This window comes from Barbus barbus (genome assembly GCF_936440315.1).
Source record: "Barbus barbus genome assembly, chromosome: 41".
Classification (NCBI taxonomy): domain Eukaryota; kingdom Metazoa; phylum Chordata; class Actinopteri; order Cypriniformes; family Cyprinidae; genus Barbus; species Barbus barbus.
The window spans coordinates 15318550-15330624 of record NC_136719.1 but is presented as its reverse complement, the minus strand read 5'-3'; the positions used below and the strand labels follow the sequence as shown (position 1 = coordinate 15330624).

General features: G+C 36.2%; 2 protein-coding genes across 2 annotated transcripts; both read left to right on the top strand.

Moving 5' to 3' along the window:
* The first annotated feature begins 711 nt into the window (after positions 1–711).
* Positions 712–2751, top strand: LOC306860311 (acyl-coenzyme A diphosphatase FITM2-like). The gene is made up of 2 exons (XM_079401946.1): positions 712–949; positions 1187–2751. The coding sequence occupies exons 1-2, from the start codon at positions 729–731 to the stop codon at positions 1764–1766; spliced, it is 801 nt and encodes a 266-aa protein (XP_079258072.1). The 5' UTR covers positions 712–728; the 3' UTR covers positions 1767–2751.
* Positions 2752–3694: 943 nt separating this feature from the next.
* Positions 3695–10557, top strand: LOC306860449 (protein lifeguard 2-like). Its single transcript, XM_079402176.1, has 12 exons — positions 3695–3939; positions 6698–6782; positions 7173–7273; positions 7353–7417; positions 7504–7557; positions 7740–7790; positions 8006–8045; positions 8196–8233; positions 8438–8525; positions 8634–8729; positions 8848–8901; positions 9426–10557. The coding sequence occupies exons 1-12, from the start codon at positions 3925–3927 to the stop codon at positions 9576–9578; spliced, it is 840 nt and encodes a 279-aa protein (XP_079258302.1). The 5' UTR covers positions 3695–3924; the 3' UTR covers positions 9579–10557.
* Positions 10558–12075: the final 1518 nt, after the last annotated feature.

Sequence of the window (12075 nt, the reverse complement as noted above, 5' to 3'; positions counted from 1 at the left end):
AGACAACCTAACCAAATGGCACACATTCTTGGAAACACTGAATAAATACACTCTTGCCAGTTTAGAGTGCAACATAAAGGAAAGCCTGTGGAACTTTCCAAGTTAATTTTTTTAATCATACCAAACATATTATTTTAAAACATCAACAAGATTTTTCAAATTAATTTTAATTAAGAATTTCAAACTGAACATTGTCTGTTCTCTAAAGTGCAACAGTTTGAAAACTTCATTAAATGGGAAGATATGTTACTTATTAGGTGAGAATATTAAAGTATCTTACATGCTTTTCTTCTTTAAAAAAGTAGAGGTTTTTCGTGACGGTGTTATATAGTGCCACCTATTGGACAGTGAAAGCCTAGAGACAAAATTGCTCACCCATTCTATATTCTACAAAGAGTTTTTTTTATGTTAATATATTTTTATATGTTTTAAAATAACTATATTGGTTCAAACTTTTAAATACACATTTAACCAACAGCAGCCATTTTTGTCTAAAGCTACTCACAGGGATCCAGGTTGCGAGATTACAGCTAGTAGAGCGAAGGTTTTGCTCATGAATATTAATCAGACAGCGCCGACGTGTTTAGTAACCTTCCAGTGGCGGACGTCTCATGCTTGGATATTTAATAAGATAATGGTGACGTTGCTTAGTAGTTCTTCAATGGCGAAGGCTTGCTCATGAATATTAATCGACAACCCGTCACCATAGTAGGATTCGTAGTAGCGTGATGGTTTCTGTTTCCGCATTCAAACACACCTACAGCACACAGAACAATATGTCTGCAGTAGGCAGCTTAGTGAACAGTTTGGCTTGTCTGTGGAGACAGCAATGTGCCCGCACTTGTTTACCGCATTTGTTTTTTTGTATTTCGTTTACCGGATCGATTTTGAAAGCGACGGAGCTCGTGCCGGAGAGTTACTTCAGTAGCAGCAGAAATGTTTTAAATCTGTGAGTACAAGTCTACTGTATATGGTGGCAGCCTTACCTAGAACTTCATTAAAAACTGTAAAACTAAATCATTTTAATAGAAATGTGTTAGATTTTTAAGAAAATAACCATAATATGTTATATTAAAGCAATAGGCTTTAAACGATATTAAAAAGCAGTGTTTGTCATTGACAACTTATCATAATACATTGGTTCCAAAGTCATTTAATCGTTTTCACTTCATTTTTTTACTTTCAGATATTTTGTGAAAGTTTCTTGGGGATGGACCATTGTTTTACTTCTGCCTTTCATCTTTTACTCCAACCTTTACAACAGAAGCCACACATTTGTGTTGAGGCGGCTGACGTCACTACTGGTGGCAACATTGATTTGGTACACCTGCACTGAGACGTTTTTCTACATTGAAGATATTACCGGTTCATGCTATGAGTCAGACACCATGCAAGTTATCCATGGTGACATTACCACAAAGTCGGCGTGCAAGAAGGCCGGATTCATCTGGGATGGATTTGACATATCAGGACACTCCTTCATCTTGGCTTACTCTTCTCTTGTGATTGTGGAGGAAATGGTGCCCATGTTACACATACCGCAGAGTGACCGAAACATTTGTCTTGATTGTCTTTATATAGCACTCAATGTGATTGTGGCCATCTGGATATGGATGTTCGGATGCACTTCTGTGTATTTCCATGATATTATTGACAAGATTATAGGGACGTCGTGTGGGATACTAGCGTGGTACGTGACTTACGTTGTTTGGTACCCAATGGCTTTTTCTCCAGGTCTCCCTCCACAGCAGAAACAGCATGCTTAGTGTGAGACCTAAATGCTACAAGTGCACTACAACAAGCTTCACATATCTTTTGTGAGATCAATGACAGGTTAGCCGTGCAAGTGAGGCTCCAGGCAGCTGGTGTTCCTAAAATGACATTCTGTAATCTGAGAGGTCACATCTGAATCTTATTGTTGCCTTCAAACACTCTGTGGCTTCATACAGGGCTGGAATACTAAACCTGACAATAAATTTAGCTTATACGGTAGTCTGCTGCTGCTTTCTGTAATCAACCTTCAACCCTCAGCTAAGCTGCCTTTTAACAGAAACAGTTCCTCATGACACTAATATTTTAAATATTTGTAGTTGGTTTTAAACAAAAACACGAAATCTGATCAATTTGAGGTCAGAGAATTATAGTGTAATGCATTTGTGTAAAGTATATATTTGCATTGTGTTTTAATAGGACCATTTAATGTGTTCTGTTGTTCATTCATACGTGCCATTGTCCTAGTCATTTGCAGTTGTTGTTATTCCTCATGTCACTGATGAATGTTAAGTGTCTGATCAGTTTGTCACAGGAAACCTGACACCACCTGTTCTTAGAAACCCAAAAGGATCTAAAATATACTGGTTATAATATTATATTATGACTGGATTTATGTTTGAGTAAACATTCAAATAAACATTTTTGGTTTATTTAACAGGTTAAACAGGTTTGAGGAACAATGCAAATTAGATGTAAATTAATTCTAAAATACAAACGATGGGACATGCTGGTCATGGAGGGCACATCCATTAGTCCTTTCATGTGTGTCAATTAAACATGATTTTAGACAATTATCATTGCAATTATGCTTAACACATCAGTATTCCAAAGAAAGCAACCCGCAACATGTTATGTTGAGATATTGTACTGTATCTGTTTCACCTGATGTGATAACACAGAGTTCTTGTTAGTATCACTGAGGTGTATTTTTATTTAATTCATTATGGTGTTTGAATGAATAAATAGCTTTGAATTGAGGTCCTCTAGTAGATGTTTTGATTTTGTTATCTCAAGGTAAGACACTGTAAACCAAATGAAAAGGAACCATTCACCCAAAAATGAAAATTTACAGGTCATCCAAGATGTAGATGAGTTTGTTTCTTCATATTCAATCTGTAGAAATTTAGCATTACATCAGTTGCCAATCAACGGATCCTCTGTAGTCAATGGGTGCCGTCAGAATGAACGTCCAAACATCACAATAAAAGCATCACAATAATCCACAAGTCATCCACACCACTCCAGATGCATAATTGTTATAGTCCACTGCTTGTAATAAAACTTCAAACCATTGCTTCTAAATAGAGTTCTCTATACAAACTATTGCCTTCTCTGTGAAAATGTCTCGTCTGAATAAGGATCACAGATCAATCACCGTTTACAAGTGAAACAGTCCAATTCAGCTCTAAACAAATATGGATTTTGAAGCGAGTGGACAACAGGTGATGGAGGAAGCGTTATTATGAAGTATTGTCTTGTATTTTGGCCAGAATCTATGCCTTAATGATGGATTCGTTTCTTACAAGCGCAAAGTTTCTCTTTTCATAGTGTTTAATGATGGACTGCATTTATTTGGATTATTTTGATGTTTTTATTAACTGTTTGGACTCTCATTCTGACGGCACCCATTCACAGCAGAGGATCCATCGATAAGCAAGTGATGGAATGCTAAAGTTCTCCAAATCTGTTCAGATGCAGAAACAAACTGATCTACCTTTTATATATAGTAAATTTTCAGCTAATTTTCTTTTTTGGTGGAACTATTCCTTTAAATATCTAATAAAATATGTTCTACTGTCTTTCATCCTCTTACACTTCTTCCTGTTTTGGTGCTGTGGAAAAATTCTGGATCTCTCTGGACAAATGTTTAATGCTTGTCATGGGGAAAAGGCTGCCCCCCTCTTTTGCCAGCTTGATTGGTACAGTCCGATCCTCAGTCAATGGTGTTTTAAAACCTCGATGTTGCTAGAATGTGCCTTTTAGAGTGAGGGAGGGGGTTTGTGCTCACAGAGCTGCGGTCATTACAGCAGTACAGCATCATCACAGTCTGTCTGCAGCATCTCAGGCAGGTACGGAGACTACACACTAAAGCTCTGAAGACAGACGCAAAGACTTTTTTAAGTAAACCAAATTAGATTAAAATCTGAGACCATGACCCAGGGAAAGGTAAGCATTTGTTTCCTTTACAATGCTTTATGATTGTATCGTTTGACTTTAAATGCTGGCTATTAACCAAAAGCAAGGAGTTTTTCTTGTCTGTGAATTCAGTGGTCTGAATAGCTGTAATGCCTTGTACATGCTAGCAGTGCTAGCTAAAAACATTAAACAAAGTGATAATTATTGATTATGATTATTATTCAATTATTTTACAGAAAACTGCAGCATGACCTGTTAACAAGCAGGAGGTCTATAACTATAATTGTTTAGAAAGGTCTAAGGATTATGATTAAAAATCATTAACAGTAATTTCTTAATTCTAAATTTTATGCATCCACTGAGAGAGAGAGAGAGAGAGAGAGAGAGAAGAAAAAAAAACTCCTCTACACTGGAGAAAAACTTAGAAGTATTATTTTCCCTATTTTTTTTACCCAAAATAAGGTGTAGTCTGTAGCTGTTTCAGTCATACTGGTATTCGGAGGGTGCACCTCGTGCAATAAAACCATTAGTAAAAAAAATAAAATCATAAGAATTAAATACTCACAAAAATCACGTTGTTGGAAATCCCTAATATGGACGTTTTAACTGATGACTGAACTGATGAGAATGAAGACAATAAATATAGATTGTGACTAAATGGTGTATCTCTGTTCTTCAAGCCATCTCAGGCTTGAAGAACAGAACAATAAAATATTTTTATATGCATAGTGTATATTTATAATGCAATGCTAATCGATATAGCCTTTCTGTCACTGTATAGAATATTATAAAATGATTTTGCCTCATTCTGTGATATGAAATCACGTCATATCACAAAAGGAATTTATTTCAAACACTCGACTGATGTTATGAAATGAGTTTGGAGCAAAAACGTCATTAAATGTTTTTAAAGGCACTGTACAGCCCTGGTGCGTCATCTGTATGTGCACTCGGCAGATCGATCGGTGTTTGACATCAAGGTACTGCAATGGACTACTTGCGCTGAGCCTCGTGACGCATTTCCGTTTTGAAATATTATGGCTAAGCTATTTCCGGTTATGTATATTTTCAGTGTGCTGTAATCATCTAGTTGACTTAAACGCCTAATAAAATGAGTGTTTGCGGGATGATTTCAAAATCCGGTTATTTTCAGAGACAGGAGAAGACATATTCTGATGATTACTGTGTACAGAATTTTCCAAACTCTATGGAACCTGAAGTTTTAATCCAACATAAACCGATCTGAGAAAGCAGTGGCTGGTAATCATGTTTCATCACAGGGTGTCAGTGCTCTAAGCCTAACTAGCCTTTTAAACACTGGGATAAGCAGTAGGGGCTCGAATAAAAGCACCAACGCACACAAACAATAAAAATTAGCCATGGTTTGGCTACAAATCAAACCAAAAATTGCAATTGAAGTTAAACCATATAACTACAAATTAACTCAGGTTTTATTACACTGACCATAGTTTAACTATGGTAAGCTATTTGTAGTAAAAGTGTTGTTAAACAAATGGTACTTGTACAAATGGTAATGGTACTTTTACTATAGTAAAACCATGGTTAATTTTCGTAAGGGTGTTTATCAGTCAAATTAATTTAAAACTGTACATTCAACAGGTATGAAATATGATCAGTAAAAGAAAAATACTGTTCATGAGAAGACAAGCGCTGATGCGGCAAGTTAGTGGGGAATTATATTTATTTATTATTCAGAATGCACATTTGGAAGAGAAATATATTTATAAGAACATTTCAGCAGGTTGAAGATAATTCATGTTAACGCAGAGAATAAGATTTTTATTTTTTTTTAAGAAATGCCAACGCTAAAATGTAATAATCTGCATTCTCATGAGAAACTGTCTGTAAGTAGGTGCTGAACGCTAACCGGAAACTCCTGAGCCGTAATAAGTAGAACGCGAAAGTAGTTGTGCAAGTAGTCCATAGAATAGGAAAGCATGCAGAGCTGTTTATATCTCTTGCGTTACTTCAATGTCAAACACCGATCTGTCTGCGCAGCGCCGCTTCAAGTCGAACACACCTTCAAATTTAATTGATAACCTCGCGGCCGCGGGGCCCTCTCTGATTAATAAAGATCCAGAGACTCTGAAAGAAGCTTTGTCGTGTCTTGGATTTGTTCCTAATGTTTTTGGACTGATTTCTGTAGTGCTAAATTGAGATATTTTTGATTTCTTGAAGCCTGCTGGTATCATCTATTATAACGTTTTACAACTGCATGAGCAAAGAGTTAGAAAAGGTCTACAAGACATTTTTTGTGTTGTAAATATACAGATATTTTTGATTATGGTTCTGTTCAATTTTTATGCTTTCAATTACATATGCTTTTTATTTTTTGTTAGCAAGGTTTGTTCTCAGCTTCTAGAATTAAATGGATCAGGATATACAGGAGCAAAGCATCTTTTAAGGTGCCTTGTAATATCGTTTACCTGCAGCAAACTCTCCTATTACAGTGAATTAGTCATTGATAAATAATGGCCAGATCAATTACACACTCTCTCCATTCTCAGTTATGTAAAACACACACTTTTGAATGGCATTACACAGATTCACCAGTCCATGTACATTGTAGCCATATGAAAATATAATCATTCTATAAATAAAAATATTGTTATAATAAATAATATTGCACCGACTGAATTACAGTGAATAACAGGTTCTCTAACAACACAGGCTTCTTTTAAGAATCATTCTATAATATCTATCTATAATAGTTAATGAAATGCTATTGCCATTGAGTGCACATATAACAAATTTAATATGTTCACAGGTTTCAGTGACAAACAAGTCAAACAATGGCTCGGATGCTCAGCCGATGGCCTCAGCTCCTCCAAGTTACGAGGAGGCAACTACTGGTAATAATACTTTTTTCTTAGTGAATTTCCTTTTTAAACTGATCTGCACATTAAAATGATTATTAAAGGGGTAGTCCACCTAAAATTTGAATTCTTTTAATGACACCCAAAACTGTTTGTTTAGCAACATTCTTCAAAAAAAAAATCTTCTTTTATGTTTCACAGTGACAGAACAAATAAATGGATTGTTGCATGGTTTTGAAGGACACAAGGGGGAGTAAATAATGACAGAATTGGCATTGTTGACTATCCTGTTAATTCAGTGACTGCAAATGTATTTTGGACACTATATACTATAGAACACTAATGGCATTCATCACCCTTGACAGTCACTGTGGAGGTTTTAACTTGAGAAACAAAATGCTTAATATTTTCTTTTGGTATTGAAAGGTGAAAGCCCTTGTTATAGTGGAGATTATCCTAAAGATAGCGAGAGGCTAACAGAATTCAGCTGGGATGACCAAAACATCAGGAGGATATTCATCCGCAAGGTATTGTTGCATTCTGTTTAGCGGTTCTGAGCTGCTGTGGACAATATGGAGTGAATTAATGTAATATTATTTCCTGTAGGTGTACACCATCCTGATGCTCCAGCTATCTGTCACATTAGCCTTTGTGGCTGTTTTCACTTTCTGGTGAGTGTGTGAGCTGAATAAACGTTCATAATGCATTATTGCTTTTTTCAAGCTTGTTTAACAAGTATGTCTTGCTTAACTTGTAGTGAACCTGTGAAATATTACATACAGACCAACCCTGGCTGGTACTGGGCATCATAGTAAGTACAATCTATTATTTTGGGTTGACATTTACCAAATGCAAATCTTAAAATTCAGTTTGAATATAGACAGCATACAATACAGTAATTCAGTAACAGTGCAAGTTTTTACTTTATGTGGTGCTATGCACTGTTATCCACTGTGAATGTATAATGGCTGTATTGTCTTTTTCTCTCAACAGTGCAGTGTTTTTTGTCACATATCTGACCCTATCCTGCTGCCGTGGACCCCGGTGAGTGTATTTGTAGAGATACAAATGCATATCAATATAATAGTAATATAATATAATATATTTTTTTATTTATCATATCATATCATTTATAATCTAAAATCATTTTTAATATATATACTTTTTGGCAATTAACTTCTATTTGAGCTAAATTGGCACATTATATATATAATATATAATATGATATATTATATAATTTCTATCTTTTCTAATTACAGGAGGCAGTTCCCATGGAATCTGATTCTGCTCATTATTTTTGTGAGTATTAAAACAACCAGAACGACCTTAAGTCTTTGGTTATCAAACTAGTTATTATATGACAAATACTATTGATCAAGAACAAGCCTGTTTTCACATATAATAGAAAGTCTTCTTCTATTTAAACATTAATCTCTCCTCTTGTTTTAGACTCTGTCTCTTTCGTACATGACAGGAATGCTGTCCAGGTAAAGTCTCACATTATATGTGTATTATGTTTTTTTTTCATGCACGCTAACAACAAATGTTAAACATGTTCTGCATATTTTGTGGTTTCATATTCATATTTCCACTTTGTCATACTTGCACAGTATATTGTGTTATGTCAAAAAATGAATTCAAGTGAAATAGTTTTACATATAACAGGATGTCAATATTTCCCCTCTCTCTAGCTACTACAATACTAAATCTGTCATCATCTGCCTGGGTATTACTGCCTCGGTGTGTCTTGTTATTACTATCTTTAGCTTCCAAACCAAGGTTAGTATTTTTAAAAGCAACACATATTTTCATTTTTCTTGAATGCAATAATTTTTTAACTGTAATCTGGAGTATATTTATTCTGATCAAATATTTGTGATTTTACAGATTGATATCACTTCATACCAAGGCGTGCTGTTAGTTTTCTGCACAGTATTGTTTATTTGTGGACTTTTCTTGGCAGTCATCCTGCCCTTTGGATATGTAAGTACCTATGCTAGCAGTAGACTGGTAGATATTTTTATTTCTCAGCAGGGTGCTGGACTTTAATATTCACAGAAATAAGAATGTACTTTCTCGTTTTTCTCTTTTCTCTTTACAGGTTCCATGGTTGCACACCGTGTACGCTGCCTTGGGAGCAATACTGTTTTGCATGGTACATAATTCTAAAATCATTTAAACTCAGATCAGTATTAACTCCTGTAAAGTCTGACATTAGGTATAATCAGAAATCTTTTAGGGCAAAAAAATAGTTTAGTATTTTTTTGTTGTTGTTGAGTATTCATCTCGAAATAACAATATAAAAGTTATTCTCATATTTATTAAAATCTGTAAAGATTTCACAGAAAAAAAAGACATTTACTGAAATGCGTTTTACTTGCTAAAATGTATAAACTGTCAATCAGACAAAAGAAGGAATGTAGTAGGAAACTTTTTTTAGGAAAGTTTTTAATTTAGAGGCCTTTGTGTATCAAATATGATAACAGTAGGCTTCATAGGGTTTAAAGGCCCATGCATTTTATTTATTTGTTTGAGTAACAGAGTAAAAGGATAATGTACAGTCAATATATCATTATTGCTAAATAAATCCTGATAAGGTGTTTAGGACATAGCATTATCCCTTGTGTTTGTTAGTAATTATTGTCATTGTATTATTTTAATCTCTCTTTTGTCTTTTAGTTCCTGGCATTTGACACACAGATGCTGATGGGGAAAAAGCAATACACCATAAGTCCTGAGGAATACATCTTCGCCACCCTCAGTATATACCTGGACATTGTTTACATCTTCTCTTTCTTTCTCCAGTTGTTTGGAACTCCTGAACGGCAGTGATTGTGCTGTTAAACTGATGCTCCAATGACTCTTCTTTTGTCTATCTGATCTGAGAGATCATGTCCTTCCAGCATGATATGGATCTTCAGTGCACTGTGTTGTGTTTAAGCTCACCTCAGCTTTTACGATGTGCCATGCATTTATCATGTGGTGTCATGAGGTCTTGCATATACATTGCTTTATGTACACTGGTAAAACTTTAACAACATTCAGCTAGTTTTACAACTGGTGTCATAGAAAACAAAACAGAATATATTAAATACACTGCTGTCAACTGTGAAACCTGTATGATGTCATTAGCAGTGAAAATGCATGAAATATTAGAGCATCACATTGAGGTGAAACTGTGTTTTAGGATTTATCCATCGATGTCCACCGCATTCCTCTTTCTGTCTTACCCTGCAAAAGTTTCATATGTGATATCACAGCATGAGGACATTTTAACAAATCATTCTGAGAAACTAGATATTGTGATGCATATTTTCATAACAGAGTTAAGTTTTTATTTTAAAATAGCTGGCGGGGTTTAGGAGTGCACATATGAATCAAAGTAACATTTACATTTCTGAGTTAATTTGTACAAATTTTATTTAAATAATCAGTGCTTCTATTTGAATTTACCTTAGTATTTCATAGGAATTTTCTATTTTGATTTTCGCTGCCATTGTAAAGTCAGCTTGATTGAGATATGCTTTTTGAGCATTATTTATTTTGTTTAGGCCTATATGTGTTAATAAATCTGATTTATTTTTTCATTCCAAAGAGGATTATTAATGTATTATCATAGCACAGATCTATTTTTGAAGAAAATGAGTTGTAAATGATTTTGGATGTATACATAGATTTAAAGTGTTCACTAAAAGAGTGCATAATCACTGTAGCTGGATTTAAACAGAATGTAGTGCTACATATTATACATTTTTCCTGTAGAACAGTACAAACAGTAGAAACAGTGTGTGACCAATAAATGGAATTTATTCAAATGTATTGAATATGAAATTATTAAATGACAAGTATGTTTCAGTTGCAAATTGGCATAAAAACAACAACAACAAACAAACAAAAACAAGAAAGAAATCGTCTCTGGTTACTCGCGTAACCCTTGTTCTCTAAATAGGGAACGAGATGCTGCGTAAGCTGAGACGCTTTGGGAAAGTCCCTGGGCGTGCCAATTTTCTGAAGCCCTTATAGAATCATGCCAGTTCATTGGCTCATGGCGTGGATGCCGTCTTCGACGTTCTTACGTCGCCTCCTTATACTGGCGAACGCGCCATCTGCTCCTCAGATTTCTCTGCCGAAAAGGCCCCTGTCGACAGCATCTCATTCCCTATTCAGAGAACAAGGGTTACGCGAGTAACCTGAGACGTTCTCTTTCATAGGTTCATTCAACGTTGTGTAAGCTAAGACGCTTTGGGAACAATATACCAAACACGCCAAGCTAAAAACGCTGCCCTATCTGGCCCGTTTACGAACCAGACAGCATACACGGCTGGTTCAATCTGGGAACCCGGAGCCGTGTCAAGATCCACGTTATAGAACCTGATAAAAGAACTGCTGGTTTGTTTGGCCAGAGGAGAACTGCCCCCCGACTGAGCCTGGTTTCTCCCAAGGTTTTGTGCAGTGCTTTGACACAATTTGCATTGTAAAAAGCGCTATATAAGTAAAGGTATGCGCAAAAGTGTGCGTAGAGGACCATCCTGCTGCTACACAAATATCCTCTAGGGGGACCCCTCTAAAAAGAGCTTGAGAGGAAGCAACGCTCCTAGTAGAATGCGCCCGAGCCCATAGATATATATAGAATCTATGCCCGAACCGGGTGTGTCTCACACATCTGTAAAAGTGAAGCTGCGGGCTCTTTGATCGCACCCTGGTGGCTGGCTGCAGTACAGGTCATAAACCCCACCCTCTCCATGTAAATGAATGGGACTTAAAAATAAATTACACTTCCAATACAATTTTCCGAAATATGGTTTTGGTCATTTAAGGTAGTTGTTATCACGCTGATATATGTTCAATTGTTCGTTTTTGTGATAAGTTCGATTTTAGCTAGTAATTTGATGCTATAAAAACAGGGCATGTCGTTATGGTTGAATGGGTCTGCGGGAGTTTGGGCGGAAGTTTGATTCCGCGGCTCCACCTCACGACTCTACTGCGCAGACTCTGGCTCAAAACGAATCTCTACTGCGCAAACTCGGGCTCCAAATGACGTCATTTACTCAAGATGGTAGCGGCCATACTGAGATGTATTCGCTTCACTTTTCTATAGTGGAAGGAAGCGGAGATGCGTCGTCCATCGTTTTTTACAGTCTATGGCCCGAACGCTGAGAGGTGAAGAAAGACCACGCACCTCATAAGCCAGTGAAATAGCGTCCCTCACCCAGTGAGAAATTCTGTGCGTGAGAAATGGCTGGAGCGGTCCACATAGATCTTCAAAACTCAGACAGGACAGAGCATGTGAAGCCTTTCATCCTCGCCTGAAGCAAAGAGAGGAGGATGG